This window comes from Rattus norvegicus, chromosome 3, assembly GCF_021556685.1.
Source record: "Rattus norvegicus strain SHRSP/BbbUtx chromosome 3, alternate assembly SHRSP_T2T, whole genome shotgun sequence".
In the NCBI taxonomy this organism is placed as follows: Eukaryota; Metazoa; Chordata; class Mammalia; order Rodentia; family Muridae; genus Rattus; species Rattus norvegicus.
In genome coordinates this window covers 76,820,121-76,843,850 of record NC_141536.1, presented here as the reverse complement: position 1 = coordinate 76,843,850, position 23,730 = coordinate 76,820,121, and the positions used below count along the sequence as shown (strand labels likewise).

Genomic DNA, 23,730 nt, shown 5'->3' with positions numbered 1-23,730 from the left:
ATCTTTGCCTCTCCCTTCCCTGCCAAGGGTATTCTTTTTCCTCATTTAAAGAAGGAGTGAAGCATTCACATTTTGATCATCCATCTTGAGTTTTGTTTGTTCTAGGGATCTAGGGTAATTCAAGCATTTGGGCTAATAGCCACTTATCAATGAGTGCATATCATGTATGTCTTTCTGTGATTGGGTTAGCTCACTCAGGATGATATTTTCCAGTTCCAACCATTTGCCTACGAATTTCATAAACTCGTTGTTTTTGATAGCTGAGTAATATTCCATTGTGTAGATGTACCACATTTTCTGTATCCATTCCTCTGTTGAAGGGCATCTGGGTTCTTTCCATTTTCTGGCTATTATAAATAAGGCTGCGATGAACATAGTGGAGCACGTGTCTCTTTTATATGTTGAGGCATCTTTTGGGTATATGCCCAAGAGAGGTATAGCTGGATCCTCAGGCAGTTCAATGTCCAATTTTCTCAGGAACCTCCAGACTGATTTCCAGAATGGTTTTACCAGTCTGCAATCCCACCAACAATGGAGGAGTGTTCCTCTTTCTCCACATCCTCGCCAGCATCTGTTGTCCCCTGAGTTTTTGATCTTAGCCATTCTCACAGGTGTGAGGTGAAATCTCAGGGTTGCTTTGATTTGCATTTCCCTTATGACTAAAGATGTTGAACATTTCTTTAGGTGTTTCTCAGCCATTCGGCATTCCTCAGCTGTGAATTCTTTGTTTAGCTCTGAACCCCATTTTTTAATAGGGTTATTTGTTTCCCTGCGGTCTAACTTCTTGAGTTCTTTGTATATTTTGGATATAAGGCCTCTATCTGTTGTAGGATTGGTAAAGATCTTTTCCCAATCTGTTGGTTGCCGTTTTGTCCTAACCACAGTGTCCTTTGCCTTACAGAAGCTTTGCAGTTTTATGAGATCCCATTTGTCGATTCTTGATCTTAGAGCATAAGCCATTGGTGTTTTGTTCAGGAAATTTTTTCCAGTGCCCATGTGTTCCAGATGCTTCCCTAGTTTTTCTTCTATTAGTTTGAGTGTGTCTGGTTTGATGTGGAGGTCCTTGATCCACTTGGACTTAAGCTTTGTACAGGGTGATAAGCATGGATCGATCTGCATTCTTCTACATGTTGCCCTCCAGTTGAACCAGCACCATTTGCTGAAAATGCTATCTTTTTTCCATTGGATGGTTTTGGCTCCTTTGTCAAAAATCAAGTGACCATAGGTGTGTGGGTTCATTTCTGGATCTTCAATTCTATTCCATTGGTCTATCTGTCTGTCTCTGTACCAATACCATGCAGTTTTTATCACTATTGCTCTGTAATACTGCTTGAGTTCAGGGATAGTGATTCCCCCTGAAGTCCTTTTATTGTTGAGGATAGCTTTAGCTATCCTGGGTTTTTTGTTATTCCAGATGAATTTGCAAATTGTTCTGTCTAACTCTTTGAAGAATTGGATTGGTATTTTGATGGGGATTGCATTGAATCTGTAGATCGCTTTTGGTAAAATGGCCATTTTTACTATATTAATCCTGCCAATCCATGAGCATGGGAGATCTTTCCATCTTCTGAGGTCTTCTTCAATTTCTTTCCTCAGTGTCTTGAAGTTCTTATTGTACAGATCTTTTACTTGCTTGGTTAAAGTCACACCGAGGTACTTTATATTATTTGGGTCTATTATGAAGGGTGTCGTTTCCCTAATTTCTTTCTCGGCTTGTTTCTCTTTTGTATAGAGGAAGGCAACTGATTTATTTGAGTTAATTTTATACCCAGCCACTTTGCTGAAGTTGTTTATCAGCTTTAGTAGTTCTCTGGTGGAACTTTTGGGATCACTTAAATATACTATCATGTCATCTGCAAATAGTGATATTTTGACCTCTTCTTTTCCGATCTGTATCCCTTTGATCTCCTTTTGTTGTCTGATTGCTCTGGCTAGAACTTCAAGAACTATATTGAATAAGTAGGGAGAGAGTGGGCAGCCTTGTCTAGTCCCTGATTTTAGTGGGATTGCTTCAAGTTCCTCTCCATTTAGTTTAATGTTAGCAACTGGTTTGCTGTATATGGCTTTTACTATGTTTAGGTATGGGCCTTGAATTCCTATTCTTTCCAGGACTTTTATCATGAAGGGGTGTTGAATTTTGTCAAATGCTTTCTCAGCATCTAATGAAATGATCATGTGGTTCTGTTCTTTCAGTTTGTTTATATAATGGATCACGTTGATGGTTTTCCGTATATTAAACCATCCCTGCATGCCTGGGATGAAGCCTACTTGATCATGGTGGATGATTGTTTTGATGTGCTCTTGAATTCGGTTTGCCAGAATTTTATTGAGTATTTTTGCGTCGATATTCATAAGGGAAATTGGTCTGAAGTTCTCTTTCTTTGTTGTGTCTTTGTGTGGTTTAGGTATAAGAGTAATTGTGGCTTCGTAGAAGGAATTCGGTAGGGCTCCATCTGTTTCAATTTTGTGGAATAGTTTGTATAATATTGGTATGAGGTCTTCTATGAAGGTTTGATAGAATTCTGCACTAAACCCGTCTGGACCTGGACTCTTTTTGGTTGGGAGACCTTTAATGACTGCTTCTATTCCCTTAGGAGTTATGGGGTTGTTTAACTGGTTTATCTGTTCCTGATTTAACTTCGATACCTGGTATCTGTCTAGGAAATTGTCCATTTCCTGAAGATTTTCAAATTTTGTTGAATATAGGTTTTTATAGTAAGATCTGATGATTTTTTGAATTTCCTCTGAATCTGTAGTTATGTCTCCCTTTTCATTTCTGATTTTGTTAATTTGGACGCACTCTCTGTGTCCTCTCGTTAGTCTGGCTAAGGGTTTATCTATCTTGTTGATTTTCTCAAAGAACCAACTTTTGGTTCTGTTGATTCTTTCTATGGTCCTTTTTGTTTCTACTTGGTTGATTTCAGCTCTGAGTTTGATTATTTCCTGCCTTCTGCTCCTCCTGGGTGTATTTGCTTCTTTTTGTTCTAGAGCTTTTAGGTGTGCTGTCAAGCTGCTGACATATGCTCTTTCCTGTTTCTTTCTGCAGGCACTCAGCGCTATGAGTTTTCCTCTTAGCACAGCTTTCATTGTGTCCCATAAGTTTGAGTATGTTGTATCTTCATTTTCATTAAATTCTAAAAAGTTTTTAATTTCTTTCTTTATTTCTTCCTTGACCAGGTTATCATTGAGTAGAGCATTGTTCAATTTCCACGTATATGTGGGCATTCTTCCCTTATTGTTATTGAAGACCAGTTTTAGGCCGTGGTGGTCCGATAGCACGCATGGGATTATTTCTATCTTTCTGTACCTGTTGAGGCCCGTTTTTTGACCAATTATATGGTCAATTTTGGAGAAAGTACCATGAGGAGCTGAGAAGAAGGTATATCCTTTTGCTTTAGGATAGAATGTTCTATAAATATCCGTTAAGTCCATTTGGCTCATGACTTCTCTTAGTCTGTCGACATCACTGTTTAATTTCTGTTTCCATGCTCTGTCCATTGAGGAGAGTGGGGTGTTGAAATCTCCCACTATTATTGTGTGAGGTGCAATGTGTGTTTTGAGCTTTAGTAAGGTTTCTTTTACGTATGTAGGTGCCCTTGTATTTGGGGCATAGATATTTAGGATTGAGAGTTCATCTTGGTGGATTTTTCCTTTGATGAATATGAAGTGTCCTTCCTTATCTTTTTTGATGACTTTTAGTTGGAAATTGATTTTATTTGATATTAGAATGGCTACTCCAGCTTGCTTCTTCTGACCATTTGCTTGGAAAGTTGTTTTCCAGCCTTTCACTCTGAGGTAGTGTCTGTCTTTGTCTCTGAGGTGTGTTTCCTATAGGCAGATAGAAGAAAACTTCCCTAACCTAAAAAAAGAGATACCCATAGACATACAAGAAGCCTACAGAACTCCAAATAGATTGGACCAGAAAAGAAACACCCCTGCAGGGTCCTCGTTGCGTATCCAGTTTGTTAATCTATGTTATTGGGGAGTTGAGGCCATTGATATTGAGAGATATTAAGGAATAGTGATTATTGCTTCCCGTTATATTCATATTTGGATGTGAGGTTATGTTTGTGTGCTTTTCTTCTCTTTGTTTTGTTGCCAAGACGATTAGTTTCTTGCTTCTTCTAGGGTATAGCTTGCCTCCTTATGTTGGGCTTTACCATTTATTATCCTTTGTAGTGCTGGATTTGTAGAAAGATATTGTGTAAATTTGGTTTTGTCATGGAATATCTTGGTTTCTCCATCAATGTTAATTGAGAGTTTTGCTGGATATAGTAACCTGGGCTGGCATTTGTGTTCTCTTAGGGTCTGTATGACATCAGTCCAGGATCTTCTGGCCTTCATAGTTTCTGGCGAGAAGTCTGGTGTGATTCTGATAGGTCTGCCTTTATATGTTACTTGACCTTTTTCCCTTACTGCTTTTAATATTCTTTCTTTATTTTGTGCGTTTGGTGTTTTGACAATTATGTGACGGGAGGTGTTTCTTTTCTGGTCTAATCTATTTGGAGTTCTGTAGGCTTCTTGTATGTCTATGGGTATCTCTTTTTTTAGGTTAGGGAAGTTTTCTTCTATGATTTTGTTGAAGATATTTACTGGTCCTTTGAGCTGGGAGTCTTCACTCTCTTCTATACGTATTATCCTTAGGTTTGATCTTCTCATTGAGTCCTGGATTTCCTGTATGTTTTGGACCAGTAGCTTTTTCCGCTTTACATTATCTTTGACAGTTGAGTCAATGATTTCTATGGAATCTTCTGCTCCTGAGATTCTCTCTTCCATCTCTTGTATTCTGTTGGTGAGGCTTGTATCTACAGCTCCTTGTCTCTTCTTTTGGTTTTCTATATCCAGGGTTGTTTCCATGTGTTCTTTCTTGATTGCTTCTATTTCCATTTTTAATTCCTTCAACTGTTTGATTGTGTTTTCCTGGAATTCTTTCAGGGATTTTTGCGATTCCTCTCTGTAGGCTTCTACTTGTTTATTAATGTTTTCCTGTGTTTCCCTAAGTGTGTTCATGTCTTTCTTGAAGTCCTCCAGCATCATGATCAAATATGATTTTGAAACTAGATCTTGCTTTTCTGGTGTCTTTGGATATTCCATGTTTGTTTTGGTGGGAGAATTGGGCTCCGATGATGGCATGTAGTCTTGGTTTCTGTTGCTTGGGTTCCTGCGCTTGCCTCTCGCCATCAGATTATCTCTAGTGTTACTTTGTTCTGCTATTTCTGACAGTGGCTAGACTGTCTTATAAGCCTGTGTGTCAGGAGTGCTGTAGACCTGTTTTCCTCTCTTTCAGTCAGTTATGGGGACAGAGTGTTCTGCTTTCGGGCGTGTAGTTTTTCCTCTCTACAGGTCTTCAGCTGTTCCTGTGGGCCTGTGTCTTGAGTTCACCAGGCAGCTTTCTTGCAGCAGAAAATTTGGTCTTACCTGTGGTCCCGAGGCTCAGGTTCGCTCGTGGGGTGCTGCCCAGGGGCTCTCTGCAGCGGAAGCAACCAGGAAGACCTGTGCCGCCCCTTCCGGGAGCTTCAGTGCACCAGGGTTCCAGATGGTCTTTGGCTTTTTCCTCTGGCGTCCGAGATGTGTGTGCAGGGAGCAGTCTCTTCTGGTTTCCCAGGCTTGTCTGCCTCTCTGAAGGTTTAGCTCTCCCTCCCACAGGATTTGGGTGCAGAGAACTGTTTATCTGGTCTGTTTCCGAGACTCTTTTTTTTTTTTTTTTTTTGTCTGGAGCTGAGGACCAAACCCAGGGCCTTGCGCTTGCTAGTCAAGCCCTCTACCGCTGAGCTAAATCCCCAACCCCTAGAGAGCGAAATTTAGTAATTTTTTATTGAAACTAGTGGGGTTTTTTTTTTTTGTTTTTGTTTTCTCTCTCTCTCTCTCTCTCTCTCTCTCTCTCTCTCTCTCTCTCTCTCTCTCTCTTTTTTTTCCTCTTTTTTTTGGAGCTGGGGACCGAACCCAGGGCCTTGCGATTGCTAGGCAAGCGCTCTACCACTGAGCTAAGTCCCCAACCCTGAAACTAGTGTTTTGACACTGCTTACCCCCTTCTGCATCTCCACCCGCTGACTGTTGCTGTTCCAGTTTAGCTTCCAGTTCTTGTTGGGAACGCAGAAACCGACTTGGCTTAGGAGCACCTGTTGGCAGCTTGACCCACTCTTCTTCTAATTCTTTCAACTGTAAGTATTAATAAAATATTTTTAAAATGTATTATTAAAATGTGCTATTACAAAACATAAAACCTATACTTACTGATATTTTGGGACTCCCTTTCTATTTTTATGGTATTAATAGGAAAATCAAAGACAAAACTTTATTTTGTAGCATAAGTCAAATCAACCTACTACTTTACCACACTGAAGGTTTATGTCTAAGAACAAAATTCTTTTTTTTTTTTTTTTTCCGGAGCTGGGGATCGAACCCAGGGCCTTGTGCTTCCTAGGCAAGCGCTCTACCACTGAGCTAAATCCCCAACCCCAACAAAATTCTTTAAGAAAGATTTATTTTCTTTAATGTGTATGAGCGTTTGCCTTCAGGCATGCAAGTATTCATATACTTCATATATGCAGAGGCTATGAAGGCTGGCTCTACAAGAGCTGCAAATGCCCTTAACCTGTGAGACAGCTCTCCACTTTCCAAATTCATTATTTTTAAGATAATATCACTAGTTTATGAATCCAAATATGTTATATTATCAAAAAGCTCCAAAAGTAACTATATGACAGAATTGTTTCATCCAAGCAAGCCCTTCTACTCAACAGAATTATAAAAATATGTTTTAAGTTGACAGATCTAATACTACCAGGCCCGGGGATACAGAAGATGGAGATGTTCTATAGACACCTGAACAAAACAGAACCTAGTTCTGTCTAATATGTGTAAGATACAGGACTTGCTCCCTATTTGGGGGTGTGTGGGGGGGGTAGGGGAAGAGTGATGGACAGTAATAGCAAAAAGTCTATGCTCTAAAATTCAACCCATTTAAATCTTCAAAATAAAAAAATAATTATGTGTAAGAATAGATATTAACAATTACAAGTAGGAAATGCATCTATATTAACCTGATACAAAAATAAGCAAAGAAATCTGCACCTTACCTGGACAGAATTTATATTTTGTAATGTGTGTTTCACAGCATCTCGATTCCATCGATAAATCTCTATAGCAAATAGTTTGGCTTCATCCCGAACAGCCTTGTCTCGAGATTCAAATAGTTTTGGCAACACTTTAATAATTGGCTTTAGTAAGATGATTTTGGAACCAAATTCACTGTAAGTAAAAGATTTGAGGGAAACCTGTCAACATGTCATGCTTCATTGAACATTATAGCTCCAGAGCATGTATTGCACACGGTGTGGTGATGCACACTTTACTCCCAGCACTTAAGAGATGGAGGAAGGAGGCTCTCTCTTGAGTTCAAGGCCAGCCTGGTCTATACAGTGAATTCCAGGATAGCCAGGGCTGTGTAAAGAGATACTGTCTCAAAAACAAACAAACAAATAAATAAATCATATATGAATATGTAAAATATTTCTTAAGGTAACAAATGGAGTTCAAAACCATCTACCTATATACTTATCCATCCATATCCCATATGTATACATATGTAGGTTATATATTTAATAATTAGCTGTCATTCTTAGACATTTGTCTAGAGTCCAAAATAATGTTAACATTTAAAAATGGAACTTTCCATTAACTAAAGAAAGATTACTCAATCTGACGGGTTCATTCTTAATTTTTCAGGTTCATCTGACATTTCATTCTTGATTTTTCAACTACCATATTTCTGTGGTGGTTTCAATAAAAATGGCACCATGCACGGTGTGTCATTGAGGGTGGGCTTTGTGGTTTAAAAAGCTGACAAAAGCTGACACAAGGTCTCCTCCCCCCAGTCTCACTCCATGCTTGTCTACTGCCTTGCTCCCCACCATGATGATCATGGGTTTACCATTTAAAACTATAAGCAAGTCCCCATTTAATGCTTTCTTTTAGCTGCCTTTTTTTTTTTTTCCTTTTTCTTTTTCTTTTTTTCGGAGCTGGGGACTGAATTAATGCTTTCTTTTATAAGTTGCCTTGGTCATGGTGTCTCTTCACAACAATAGCAAAGTAACTAAGACAACCCCTTAACTCTTTTTGATTTAGTGTTTTAGTGTTTTTTTCCAATGGGAAAACATCTGTATTCTGACTTGTTATTTTGTAAAATAGGATGTTTAGCCGTATAAACTGTTGGTTTATACGGTTCATAATTAACCGATATTAGTGTTGAGATACAGTATTGCTGTGAAGGGCACACTAGCTTCCATTTCATAATGTTCTAATCTCAGCTTCCCAAGGGATATGATCACAGACATGTACCAAGATGCTAGTTTTAGTATTAACTTTCTGGTCTTAATTTTTAACATTTCTCAACAGCAAATTCTGAAACAGCGAGGATTCAATTATAAATTACTGAATTTCAGAATGAGTTGGACTCAAATACATTTAAGGCCTTTAGTTCTTTTAATTTTCAAGAAACCTAGGGCAGTTTTGGTGATTCTCCTGTCTCAGTATGCCAAGTGCTGGGACTTCAGGTGATAGTACTTACTATAATCAGTTAAAACAATATACTGTTAACACATGTGTGTAATTTTATCTCATTTCCACAAATATAACAAAATCGCTCGACAACAGCTATAAAAGAGAATAAAAGAAATGAAACAAGTCCACATGGAAAAAAGATACATAAACAAAACCAATTCCAATTTTGATAGAAAAGTTAGGTATCTTAGCACACACTTATAATTTTAGAAATTGAGAGGAGGAAGATCAGCAGTTCATGGTCATCCTCAGCTACATAGAAAGTTTCAAGACAGCAGAAGTTACCCGAGTCCTTGATCAAAACACTAAAATGAATGAATGAATGGAGAAGTTTAAAAGCAAAAACAGTTTCTACAATCCTATTTTAGGAATGACAGAATGTTTTCTGCAACCCCCTAAAGTTGTCACCAATAGTAACTTTAGGAGGCTATGGCACCTAAAATGGAGCAGTGTAGCCTCTAAGTCCTAAACAGCTACTTTTACATTCTGAAATGCTCTAGGAAAACAAAAAAACACCAAGGTAAACTACAGATCATGAATAAGGACGTGCTGGAAGTAGAGACATTCCGTAGTAAAGTGCTTTCCTAGAACATTAGAGACCCTGGATTTTTTCCCTAGGCACTGAAAATAATGACACAGACACCACAGATAATGACTGCATAAAAAAGATAAATGTAACTTATTCTTTTCCTATACTTATTCTCCTAGTCGGTTTAAAAGTAAAATACTACAGTATAAAACAGTCTGAAGTAGAAATTCTTAATTTAAAGGCAGAAGATTTTCAGTATGATGTACATTTTATTATATTAAGGATAGAATAGGGGGACTAGAGATAGGGCTCAGCAGTTAAGACCTCTTGCTATCCTGAAGAGGACCTTGGTTCCTGTGTTAAATTCACAACCACCACTAACTCCAGCTGTGGGGAATCTGATCCCCTCTTCTGACCTTTGTAGCAGTAGGCATGCACACAGCACACATACATGCAGGCAACACGGAATACATCTACCATACAAGCAAAGTCTGTAAACTTATTAAATTTCTCTATCTATCTATCTATCTATCTATCTATCTATCTATCTATCTATCTAACCATTTAATTTAGCCCAGTGTGGAGGGGAGGTTGGCAGTATCGAGAGTAGTGCTTGTGGTCTAATCTGAAAAATTTCTAAAAGGCAAAAATGATACAATTTTTACTATCCATAAAGATACACTACGTATGGTGGCTCATCCCTGTTATCTTGGCACTCTAGAGAGAGAGGCAGAAGGAATGCCATGAGTCTGAGACCTTGAGTTAGAGAGAGAGACTCTGTCTCAAAAACAAAACAAAGCTAAAGGAAAAGCTCCATGTACTTATTATACCATAAAAGATTAGAAATAAAGAAACTGTCATTGGGACAGCAAGCTGGCTCAGTGGGTTTTAAGCACTTGCCTGACCTGAGACTGTCCGCTGAGCTTTCTCTCCATGTGTGCTCTGGCACTCTTGTACCGTACTCCCATTCATGAATCACATACACATGCGATGATAAAACAATTAAATAAGGACACTCTATCACCCAAAAATCTAGATAAAAGTCAAACTTTATAAAAGAATATTAGAAATCAGGCAAAGGAGAACAAAAATCAAGGATAGCTCAACAAAATTCAAGAATGATACTTTCACATAAAATAAACATGTTAAGACACTTATCTCCAAGATGTGAGTCATAAACCAAAGGAATGATCTTCACCTAAGATTTCCTCTGGGGCTGGGGATTTAGCTCAGTGGTAGAGCGCTTACCTAGGAAGCGCAAGGCCCTGGGTTCAGTCCCCAGCTCCGAAAAAAATAACCAAAAAAAAAAAAAAAAAAAAGATTTCCTCCTTTCTGTATTTTTTAATATGTAGGAATGCTCTGTCTGAACATAAATCTATATGCTAGAAGAGGGAATTAGATCCCTTCTTAGGAGATGGTCATGTTGCTGGGAATTGAACTCAAGACCTCTGGTAGAACAACCAGTTTTCTGCTTTTTTTCTTCCCCGCCTCCCCGCAGCCAGTACTCTTAAATACAGAATCATCTCACAAGCCCTAAGTAGTGCCTACTTTTTAAAGTAGCTAACAGTGGACAATGACTGGAGATAGGAGGCAGGACTTAAGAACTGCCTAGATTTGGGTGTAGCTAAGTGGGAGAATGCTCAGTCTTCAACTGGAAAGAGGATTAAGAGTCAGTTTAATCAGAACCACTGACTTAACAAAGTCAGAGTTCTCTACCAAATCTTAGCAACTTGTCCCTCAAGGACAGTGCATATATAAAGAACTTCAGTGTTCAGTAAGAACTCTAGGACTGAAGACAAGGCATATAGGAGTTAATTTTTTTTTTTTTACACCAAACCAAGTTTAGAACAAGTTATTTTTGATGTTTACCAAAAAGACTCCAAACAAAGGTTTGCTCTAGCCAAAATACTAGCTTTATACCTAACCTGAGCCTACTGTTGAAGCTAGCAGGAAAAAACTGCATATACACACATATAATTTTACAAAAAAGAGCTAATTCTCAAATTGAACAGAAATGTTCCCTGCTCTCCTTCAACAGAAAGGAATTTAGAGAAAATAACCAAAGAACAAACTTGAAGGATGAAATTAGAAGTTTAACCGTCTCCATTTCTGTTTAAACCTAGAACCCAAATTCAGTCAGCATACTTAAGAAAACTAAAATACAAAAGGTCTCACCTTAAGGCTTTCCTCAGTGTTTCTATACAGGCCACTATGATCTTGGGGTTCTTATTATCCAGGCCTTTCAGGAGCTCTTCTTGTACAGACTCTCCTTTCTCAATCTCTACGTACATGAGGCAAATCTCTATGCCTAGCTCCTTGGCTTTGGCTTTAGGTTGGTTGAAGACTTTACTTACGACACCCGATACAACTTCACCTGTTGTTCTGTAAACACCACACACACACAAACGGATATGTAAGTAAAAAGAGATAAGCTCTAGACACACTTCACTATGACTTCAGTTTATAAGTATAGAAATTCAGACACAGAATTGTCTTTGAACACTCTTTGCAGCCTATCTTTAGGGTGTATGCATGTGTGCCTGTCTTACATGTGAGTGTGCAAGCATATACTCTATAAAGAATTGTAGAATTGCTATGTTTTGAAATAAGTTATTTTAGACATTTTTAGGACAAGAGAATTTATTCATACAATGAGGGACATATCTTTAATAAGGAAAGACTCAACTTCTTAGCAGAACCTTTTAGTAACTTTATCGCACTGAGTGCCTTGTAAATTAAATAAAACTCATAATTACGGAAGCTAAAGGAACCAATTAGGTTAGGGCTACAGGTAGTATTTGCCAAAAAAGCTTCTAATATCAGAAGAATTTGTCAAAATTCTTTTTTTAATCAAAATGTGTCAAAAGTTTCTGATATGCGAAGAAATAAAAAATTCAATCTTTTCATTAATATTGGTTATAACTAACCAAACTGTCAAACTGAAGATGTTTACTTGCCTGGTCATTGAAGTAAAAATATCTTTATGGGTTGGGGATTTAGCTCAGTGGTAGAGCGCTTGCCTAGGAAGCGCAAGGCCCTGGGTTCGGTCCCCAGCTCCGAAAAACAGAACCAAAAAAAAAAAAAAAAAAAAATCTTTCTTGTATAATTAATAGTCTCAACTTTTTGTGTGTAGAATCTCTCATCGATGACTTATTAGATACTAAGAAAAATCAAGTTAATAAAGTATAGACAATAAAGTATAGACATCTATAGTTGGAGTCAAATAGGCCAGGAAACACATTAGAATTCACTACCTCAACAAACAAACGGCCTTGGAAGTTAAATGGTGATTACATGTTTTAAGAGAAGTTTTTCATAATGCTCACTTGTTTTCAGTAAGGCTCTTATACTTTCTTTATGATGACTTTACAGTAACTACTTCTACAAGCATGGTGGTTCGAATATGCTTGGCCCGGTAAGTGGCACTATTAGGAGGTGTGGTCTGTTAGAGGAAGTGTATCACTGTGTAGGTAGGCTTTGAGGTCCTATGCTCAGTTTCCTAACAGTGTGAAATGAGAGACAGACTACTTCTGGCTTCAGAGCAAGATGTAGAACTCTCAACTCCTACAGCACACTTGTTTGTCTGCCGGATGCCATGCTTCCTACTGTGATGATAATGGACTGAACCCCTGAAACTCTAAGCCACTGTCAATTAAATGTTTATCTTTATATGAGTTACCTTGGTCATGGTGTCTCTTTGCAGCAATGAAACCCCAAGTAGGACACTAAATTTTGAATAATTCCCATATAAAATGCTCAAAAAGAAAAAAGGGCTAGCTAGAATCCTCAGAATGTAAAGATACTTGTTGCCAAACCAGAGGACATAAGTTCAACCTATGGAACTTAAGGAGTGGAAAGAAAACTATTTCCACAAGCTGTCCTCTGACTTCCACATGTACCCAAACACATAGAAACAAATAATTATTCCATTTTAGAGATTTCATGTACCATTTAGACTAATTAAAGACAATGAAAGACTATTAGTATGTTCTAAAATTGTAACAGAGGCTCTATAAATACACATACTTTTCTGTGTAGCCTTACACAGAGATGTTTACTGAATTGTAGAAATAAATTACTCACTTTCCTGCAACATGAGCACTTTCAACATAGACAAGTGCAGCTTCTAGTCCTTTCAATTGAACCACTGCGTTGGAATCTGTGACAAATTTTTTGATTAATCCTAAGTATTTGGACCATTCTGGACTCTTTTCATCCTTTATTTTCTGGAAGATCTTCAGGGCCTCTTCATACCCACTTAATCTTGCTTTCCACAGCTAAAACAAAATTAGTATTTTGAAACAAGGTTAATGGTATTATTCAGTAATAATCTGTAGAAGTAAAAGAATATCCTGTAAGATAATTTGAACAAAATATCCCATAACAGAAAAAAGGAGTTTAAGAAATTCTGAATTCTGACAATTTTCAAAAAATAAGTGGTCAATGAACAATTTATTTTGTTGTTTTGAAACAGGGACTCTTTTCTGTCCTGGAACTCACTATGTAGATCAAGCTGTCCTGGAACTCAGAAACCCACATGCCTCCTTGTGCTGGAATCAAAGGCCTGTGCCACCCATGCCCAGCTTCAATAAACAAAAGAATGTTTTGCCAAGGCTACCTAGAAATTAATAGCAAGGCCACAGAGGCAGCTCAGTAAGGAAGCTTGCTGGGTAAGCCTGATGACCTTGGTTTGACAGAACCTTCTTAATTAAGATGCTGACTTCCACATATAGAGAAATTCTGTCTCAAAAAAACAAAAACAAAAACCCAAACAAAAATGAGAAAATAGCTAACTTGTTGATTTTAAGTAGACATTTGTAAGAAAGGAAATGGAATTCTCAACTCTACTATGTGGGAGAAATTTGCTTTAAAAATGGATAGGCATGGTAAATTATACCTATAATCCCAGCACTCAGGAAACTGAGGCAGGAAGATTGTCTTAGCTGTAGAGCCATACCCTGTGTCTAAATTAAATTAATAAATTTAAATAAAAATTAAAAATCTCACAGGTATAGTTAGGGAAAATGAAACCAACTGAAAAACATAACCACTAAATAATAATATAAATCATAAATTAACTATTAACTTAAAATTATCCATAATTAATAGATGGCTAGTCTAAGAGGATATACACTGGAATATATATCATATAAACCAGAGAATCTAAAAAATGCTGGACATCAAGAGTCAAACCAGAATATAACTGCAACACAAAAATAATGAATTTGCAAATGAAAAAGCTACCCAACTTGTCATTTTAAACATATATTTTCTTCTTCTAATACACTTTTCTTTCTTTCTTTAAATTGTTTCCAGACTATGTGTGTGTTTGTGTGTGGTTTTGTTTGTTTTTGAGACAGTGTTTCTTTGTGTAGTTCCTTGTCCTAAAACTCATTCTGTAGACAAGGCTGGCCACCCTGCTTCCACTCTCCTTTTTGACTGCTGGGATTAGAGACAAAAATTTTAATGAAGCTAATGACACCTATTTTGTGTTTGTGGGATATGTGTGTGATGTGTAGTATGTGGTTATCTGTGTGACTAAAGGTGCACATGTGCCACAGTATATGTACGTGTAGAGGTCACAAGTCAACTTTTTGTAATAGCTTTTCTCTTTCTACCCTTTTTTTTGGAAGCAGTGTCTCCCTCATTTCTGCACTGCAAACTTAGGCTAGCTGGCCTGAGAGCTTAGGAGATTTACTTGTCTCCATCTCCCACTTAACCACAGGCTGCTGGGATTACAAATGCAAACCAAATCATCGAATTGAGCCTTTTGCATAGATTTGGGTTTAGAACTTAGGTCATCAGGCTGGAACAGCAAGTGTTTTTTTAATTACTAAATCATCTCCCCAGCTTTTTTCCTTTTTCCTTTTTTGACAGGGTCATTTAGCCCAGCACAGGTTGGCCTAGGATTTGCTATATAACCAAGGATAGCCTTGATTTCCTGATTCTCCTGCTACCATATCTCCTGTACTGTCACACTTATTTCAAGTATATGTGCTGCCAAAGCGAGCACAAGACACCTATTTCTAATGACATAAAATATGTTCTTAACAACACATCAGTGTTTTTTTAAATTGCCAATGTTTTTTACATTCTAAGTAAGGTGTACTATAAATAGTGTAAGTATAAGCAAATAGAATAAGTATAACTAGTAGAAGTATATAGTATTAAATATATCAAATATATTAATACACATTAAATGTAACTATAAATAGTATAAGCAGATGTACTATAAAGAGTATAACTGCTGATAAAACAAGTTAATAACAATACATTTATGTTCTAGAAGTCTTACCTTGTGTTCGCATTTCTGATCAACTGGTAGTTTCAACCACTCACTATCATCTCCCATTGTGCTTCTAGTTTTCTCTTGGAGTTAAAAGTACTCCTAGTCAGATAAAAGTAGATACTTGTTAACTCTAGTAAATAGACCAGCAAATATTCTCATGGCAAAAGTGACTTTTCTTTGGTTATTTCATCATACATTTGATCAAATGCCTACTATTTAATTCCACTAATAGAACACTTTTCTTTCTTTTTTCCTTTTTGTTTTTTGAGACAGGGTCTCACTATGATTCTGGCTGTCCTCAAATTCACATAGATTTGCCTGCTATGTGCTAAAATTAAAGGTGTGTGCCACAACTAGTTAATAGGACATCTTAATCAGAAAAAATGGGAGGTGGAGGCAGAAGGATGGATACTTCAACATCAGTCTCACCTACATTTAGTGAGTTTGAGGGCAGCCTGGGTTATGTAAGACACTGTCTCAAAAAACATTTTTTAAAATGGGAAATATAAGACATAACAAAGAATAAAACAAAGAAATGAGGGGGCTGGAGAGATGGCTAAGAGGTTAAGAGCACTGATTCCTCTTCCAGAGGTCCTGAGTTCGATTCCCAGCAACCACATGGTGGCTCACAACCATCTGTAATGACATTTGATGCCTTCTTCTGGTGTGCATGAAGACAGCTACAGTGTACTTATATACAATAAATAAATAAATCTTAAAAAAAAAAAAACAAAGAAATGAGCTACTTGGCCCTTAAAAGAATATTGGAGGGTTGGGGATTTAGCTCAGTGGTAGAGCACTTGCCTAGCAAGCGCAAGGCCCTGGGTTCAGACCCCAGCTCCGAAAAAAAAAAAAAAAGAAAAAAAAAAAAGAATATTGGAAACCAAAGTATCAACTTCCCCTTCAACATCTTTGGCATATTTCTATTTAGTTGCTAGAAAACAAACAAACAAAAAAAAAAAGCCCAGATATAATAGATAGCTCTGAAAGGCTATCCTGTTATAAAAGAAGTTTCCATTCACAAAAGAGGGCTATATTAGCAAATAGAGGAACATGGTTTTCTCCTCAGTTCCCTTCTCTCCCCTAAACCAGGACCGTGGGTTTTCTCACAGATCAGGCTAGAGCTCCATACTTAGGCCATGTACAGATGTCATCTACTCTTTAGGACAGTTTATCTGACTATGTGAACCAAACAGAAAGTCTTACCAGAGTAGACTGTTTTTCAAAAACTACTCAATAAAAATCTTGAAAATATTCTCTAAGGGAAAGTGAATAATTTTGTTATCTTTCTGAGTTCACTCCTTGTTCTTTTATTCCTCTTACTCCTACTCTTCCTTAAGAAACATGAAGAAAAAGGCCACCCAACTGCCTCTATAAAACTGCTTTCCTTATATACTCTCAAGTTGCACCTGTTACTTTGTAGCCTGGATTTAAAATTATTATTGCTTTCTTGTATTAAGGCCTCTTTAGGGGTTGGGGATTTAGCTCAGTGGTAGAGCGCTTGCCTAGCAAGCACAAGGCCCTGGGTTCGGTCCCCAGCTCTGAAAAAAAGAAAAAAGAAAAAAAAAAAGGCCTCTTCATAGTAAACCAGCTACACAAATAATGAACACAAACACTGCTTTATATGCGTGTTCTTTGTGTTTGTCCTCTTTCATGGCTGGTACAGAAGGTGTACGGTAAAAGGGAACGCCACTAATTTTTTTCAATAATTTTAACTTAAAATTTTTTAGTTTTTGTTTTGTTTTGTTTTGTTTTGTTTTGATGTTTGCAGAGGCGGTTCTTTCCTGCTACATTTAGAACCAAACTCTAGGTTGCTGGGCACATGGTGGGTGCCCAGAGCTTTACCCACTGGGTCAGCTCGTCAGTTCTTATTGGATTTTTTTTTCCTTTCCTTTGCTTCCCATCCGACTGTTTCTGTCAGTCTGTCTCTCTCAGAAACAGGGACTTGCTATGTGTAATAGCCCAAAAAAAGTTTGAACCCACGATTTCTTTTGCTTTAGCCTCCTAAGTTGTGGCCATTACAGGCATGAGCCACCAAGGAAGACTCAAGTTCTAGAATTTCTAACTTATACAACAAAAATACACATGCATTGTGTATGAGTGAAGCATCACAATAAACAAAACAAAACAATTAACAAAACTGACAAATTGTATGGTGGAGAGATAATTCAGCAATTGAAAGTATTTGTTGCTCTTCCAAATAACCCAAGTTCTATTTCCAGCACCCACATGGAAGTTTACAACTATCTGTTCAAGGGGATCTGACACTTTCTGATGCACAAGCTCACATAGTAAAATAATACCTAACAACAACAGCAGCAAACCTGGTGTGTGAGCGAGGCACAGTGGTATAGTTCTGTATTTCAGCATTTGGAAGGCTGAGGCAAGGCAAGCCAGTTTGAGGTCAACTAGTGCGTTAGTTAGACCTTAGTAAGACCCTCAAAAAAGTAAGCAAACACAAAACCTCTGATATGTGAACCTACCATGCAACCAACATATTGCAATACTATTGCCATTTCCACCCTCTTCTTTGCCCACAAAAGAACTTCCTTAAAGAATACTTAAATCTGTTTTTTGATGGAGACAAGAGCTCTCTGTCCTGAAACTCACAATGTAGAGTGCTTAAAGGCATGACCCACCATGTAAAATTTAAATCTATGTCCTAATCAAAATTTTCTTCTTTTGAGAGATAGCCTCATAAATCATATAGCTCTGACTGGCCTGGAACTTGGATATAGAAAGGCAAGCCTTGAACTCACAGAGATTCTCCTGCTTGTTTCCCAAGTGCTGGCATTAAAGGCATACACCACTATGCCCTGGCTCAGTCATATTCTATGGACATCTGTATAAAGGTTATCACACAGTGTAGTTTTCCTATGAGTTGCTATTTCACCGTTTTGTTTGTAAAATTTATATATGCTAGTTAAACTGTGATTCAAAGGCTAGTGGGATAGCTTAGCATTGGAGTGCTTGTCTGTGTGAGCCCTGTGCTCCTCTCAAGTCCTGTAAATAAAGTATAGTTCAGAGTCATGTTTACAAACGGAACTCTCAGAAACAAACAGACATGTAAATAAACATTTAGAAACTTGTATAGCATCAATTCTAACTTCTTCTATTGTAGCAGTTTTACTTAACAAGGCTTAAGTGTAAATTCAACAAGGAAAGTAGAATATAGAACGAGGCTGAAGAAATCAAGGTCAGACTCTGAATGGTCTTCTAAGCAAATGTTATAACAATTTAGGTATCAGTTCAAAAGTAACAGGCAACTTTGAATTACTGTTATAAAATTACATTTGCTATCAAATTTGTATGTTTCTCAGCCAGAGGCTTGTTTTTCAATTTATTTATTGACTAACAGACTGATGATTGATTGAAGTGCTAGAGATTAAACTCAGGACCTCTAGGTCAGTGCTTTACTAAGCTCCAGTTCCAGTCAAACTTGTATTTTTCAAAGAGGATCTGAGATGTGACTTGGTGGGTGGAAAGCTTGAATAGTACACACAAAGTCTTGGGGTCTGTCCCTACACTGCACAATCTCAGATGGTAAATCTTCAATTCAGGAGATAGAGGCAGGAAGATCAGGATATCAAGGTCATCCTCAGGTACCAAGCAGTTACAGGACAGCCTAGGATGAATGAACTCCTGACCCAAAAACAAAAGAAATCAAAAACCATATAACACATATGTAAATCCATGTACAGAATGACTTGAAAAACAGAAAAGACAGGAAACCGGGAAAGGGAATAACATTTGAAATGTAAATAAAAAAATATTCAATTAAAAAAAAACTAAATAAAACAAACAAAACCAGAAAACAGTCAGAAGGCCATGAAGAATTTAAATTAAAGATGATGGTACTCTGGGTCTAAGAGAAAAGTCATGTTCTAAGTGCACAAATATTCCTTTTACTAAGTTCATGTTAACAAATGGAAGAGGGGTTTTAGACGAGCTGAGTTAAGACAGACATTAGATAAGCACTGATGTAGGCAACAGTTGGGGACTCAAGCCTGGAGCATCAAAGACAGATGAACTAGAGATTTAAAAGTAGGAGTGTCAATAGACATATGTAACTAAACCAACAGGACAGCACTGAGGGAGGAGTGCACAGTGAAAAGACCAAGGATAGAGTTTAGATTAAGTTAGCATAGAAGAGAACAGGCGAGGCTGGGTAGTATTGTTTGCCTAGGTAGAATCGGGGCAGTAAGTTAAGGCTCTAATACCCTATTTTCCTCCCCCCCCCCCCCCCCAGCTGGGGACCGAACCCAGGGCCTTGCGCTTCCTAGGCAAGCGCTCTACCACTGAGCTAAATCCCCAACCCCTCTAATACCCTATTTTAACAAACAAAAAGAGTAACTCTCCAGGCCCAACAACAACAAAAGCTACAGTTCACCATGCACAGTGCCTGCCTAGCACACGCACAACCAATAAACACTATCCAGAGAAAGAAAAATATACTCATCCTAAAAGTAGTAATTCATGATATTTTAGTTTTTAGCTCCTGAGAAAATTTTTATGATTTTTCTATTTTATCTTGGAATGCACACTGTTTAAACAATGTTTTGTCCCCGAGGCACTACAGACGGAGAAAGGCCAGAGATAAGTTAGTCAGCAACATATGTAGAAACGTAGGACTAATAATACTGTAAAGTTACTGGGTGGGTTATATGAGTTAGTTTAGATGAAACTCTTGGAGATAGATACTCAGAATCTAAGGGCTGCAAGTGCTCAAAAAGGCAGCTAGTTATCATCTGATAGCAAATAGAAAGTATCTATTTCACTCTTAATTTTATTTGACATTAATTTATAATTTTATAGGACTCAAAACACTCAAAGTAAATTTAGTTTCTAAAAAAATTTGTACATGATACTTTAAAATGATATATTGAATAAATCAAACTCAACATCTAGAAAATAAAATATACTACACACAACACACAGACCCCTTAATAGTTCTATAGTCATTTTCTTTTACTTTATTGGTGCACTGACCAAGTAAAGAACTGGAACCAGTCTTGTCTCCCCTTTTTAGATAGTTTCACTAGACAGCTCAGGCGAGCTTCCAAATTCATAATTTTCCTGACTCAGCTTCCCATTTACTGAGATTATAGGTGTGTGTCACCACACCTACCTCTGTTATTTGTGAATTAAAGTGACTATTGGAAAACCATACTTTGTCTTCCTGTGCAAATATTAATTAACAATTATCATAAAGACCATGCTCTGATGTCCATAATTTATTTTCGAAGTAATGAAGAAACACAATAATATGGAATACATATAGAACAAAACCTCAGTTTCACAAAAGATCACAGTTAAAGGCTTGAATAATCTCTCCTTAGAGAAATGAAATGTTTTCCAATAGATAGAACAAATTAAAACCAAATAAACAATAATTAGAATGAATAAAGTGAATATGTATCAAATGATAACTAAAATTAATAACCAAAATGCAGTGAACTAATCCAGTAAAATAATAGGAATACAAAGAAATAAAATGTGAATAGAGTTTATAACACAGTTGAACCTTTACGACATTATGCTAAGTCGAAGTGGTATGATTCCACTTCTATAAAATGTCCAAAACAGGTTTTAAAAAAAGTAAGATTAGGGGTTGGGGATTTAGCTCAGTGGTAGAGCGCTTGCCTAGCAAGCGCAAGGCCCTGGGTTCGGTCCCCAGCTTCCAAAAAAAAAAAAAAAAAGTAAGATTAGTAAATGCCTAGGGCTTAAATATATCCATGTTTGAGCATAAAATCCTATCATAAATCGCAGACCCTAGTAATCTAGTATTCTTACTCTTCAACCACCTAAAAATTAAGGCACAGAGAGATTATGTGATAAATAATGTTAGAACTGGGCTTAGAAAGTTTCTGCTACTTTACATCCATGACTCTTCCTAACTACCTAAATGCTAAATGTGGTATGCTTCTATTTTAAATTTTTATGTTCTGATAGTCTACAATAACCAGAGAGCTAATAAGCAGCTTGCATTTGCCTTTTACTTGAAAAGACTCATTGGCAGTTCAATTCTTCTATGGCAAATTCCCAAGCTCTTGACCTACAAAGCTCTTCACTATCAAATACAAGAGCTCTGAATTTGATTACCATTCCTGGACTCTCACTTTGGCTAAGAAAATGCTACTGCAGAATCAATAGTATGAGCCTGAGAAGCTTGAGGAAAAATTTTGCCCACTCAAATCACAATCCCTAACTTTTATTCCAGCTATCTGGAAGGTTAAGACAAGAGGATGACTCGATTCCAAAGGTTTGGGAGTCAGCCCAGGTAACATACCAATTATCATCAATATCACAAACAAACAAACAAACAAACAAACAAACAAACACCATAATAAACCAGAGCAGCAAGATGGTTCAGTGTAAAAGCACTTGCTGTCGAGCCTGATGGCCTGAGTCCCTAGAATCCACATGAAGCAAGGAGAGAGACAACTCCTTTAAGTTATCCTCTGGCATCTACATATAGGCTGTGACATGCTCATCATGACTACATCCCCAAATAAATAAATGTCCTAAAAATTTAAAAATTTAAACCTTTTAAATGATTGCTGATATGCAATGATGCTCATTTGAGAAAAAAGGCAACCATAAAATAATAATAATAATGAGCCTATGTGTTTAAAGACCCTTACTTAAAACACATGTAGGAAGAGCATATGGACTAAAAAAGGACAAAAATTATGTAACTGTCATAGAATATTTAAGATTACTATTACTTGCCCTAGGCCAAAAAGAATCTCATCTCTACAGGAGGAGGAAGCAAAAACAACACCATTCTTCTAATAAATACCTTCACTGCCTCTAGATATTCCCATTAACAAGAATAAGAACAAAAGTGAATCACCTTGCTTGAGTATTCTGCATTATTGGAGGTAGAAATTTGAATGGCTTCTCTAGCAACTTATCTCACCAAATTTCGGTTGCTTTCCCTGTTCTGGGATCATGACCTTCCAAACATTCCCTCAGAAACTGAGACAGGTAAAGTAACGTATCATTTACATTGTGGCATTTTATCAGCAGGAAAGAAGGTTAGCTGAACTCTCCCTAATAGATGATCATTGTCAATGACTCCAAAATGGGTACTGTATACCAACACAGGCCTCTAGGAAGATGGAAAGCTAAACCCGCTGTGAATTAGGTCAACTTTGGGAGTTACTGTTCAACACTACCAAGGTGATTGAAAATCTAGAGCTTACTCATGCGGGAGGCTAGCCAGGTCTCTAAATCCCACGCTAAAAACCCAAGGCCCAGAGTACTAGATTCAGCTGCATCCCCATCCTGCCCCACCAGGTTAAACTCTGCTAAAAATCAATCCTCTCTTCACTCCAAGCAGGAACTAGGCTCGGGAACCACTCAAACAGAGCACATCCAAACACCGTAGAGGCCGCTGTCACCACCCACAATTAGAGCTGATGCCCGGACTTTAGCACACTGCAGAGGGCATTGTTTTCACTCCTTCCCGGGCTTAAACCCTGAAAGGCCGGTTAAGTCCCATGTACTGTCCACTAGGACTTCCGGACCAGAACAGGATGCCTGCCCCCTTTTTGTAGTCTGACACTTACGCTACCCTAGCAGGGCGAGGTCGACCCTAATATATGTCCGTGCAGGATCAGCAGGAATACCCGGTAGCAGGCGGGAGGCAGCGGCATTGGTAAGTCAGCCGCTGGGAACCGCCTCCTACAGGGCGGGGACAGGAGCACCGCTGTCAAGAGTGCCCGCCCCACCCTCAATGCTCCTTTGCACGCACACAGAACGCTTAAAGGGGCCACAGCGACCTTTACCGAGAGGTCTGTAGACCCAGGGTGCTGCCTCTAGCTCAGAGGTTTTCCAAAGTAGGAGATAAATAATGGAACAACTTGGAAGTGGATCTCTGGTTTGGTAGTAATAAAGATAATATCACAGAAATAAAGGAGATGACTAGTTCCCAATACCATTAATTCTAAAGTTTTCGAAGGGTGATTAAACAATAATCAAACCATCAGAGTAAATCATGAAGCTGCTTTTTCCCCCCATTAACTTCCCTAAGAAGTAGCAATTTTCAAATTGCTACAGAAAGACTTGGAAATTCTAGCAGCTTTCAATGCTTCCCCTTGTCCTTTCACAGACTTCCTTCACAGCTAAAGGAAGGCTCCTAGGTAATATCAGATAGGTAGGATGGTACTAGGAGGCAAAATAACTAAGATAACTTTCCCCTCTTATGAATGGCCTATCAAAAATTCCCTAAGAATTCGCAAGTCTATGTAAGCAAAGGAATATTGTATACAAATGCAATTGGTATATGCAATTATGTACTTTAAAAGGAAGTTCTTAAAAATAAAAAAAAAATCTTAAAAAAACC

At 37.7% G+C, this 23,730-nt stretch overlaps 1 protein-coding gene across 7 annotated transcripts in view; it reads right to left on the bottom strand.

Moving 5' to 3' along the window:
* The window catches only part of Ckap5 (cytoskeleton associated protein 5), a 103,068-nt gene that overhangs the window by 65,739 nt on the left and 13,599 nt on the right, over positions 1 to 23,730 (bottom strand). For 6 of the 7 annotated variants that reach the window (XR_015682889.1, XM_087651838.1, XM_087651835.1 and 3 more), the window contains 5 exon segments: positions 15,387 to 15,479; positions 13,175 to 13,368; positions 11,267 to 11,473; positions 7,080 to 7,251; positions 6,027 to 6,159 (listed from right to left, as the gene is read on the bottom strand). Coding sequence is in view for 6 of the 7 variants with exons in the window: in XM_087651838.1 (XP_087507964.1) it covers positions 6,027 to 6,159; positions 7,080 to 7,251; positions 11,267 to 11,473; positions 13,175 to 13,368; positions 15,387 to 15,443 (763 nt within the window). In the remaining variant the exon portion in view is untranslated. 7 annotated transcript variants of the gene reach the window in all.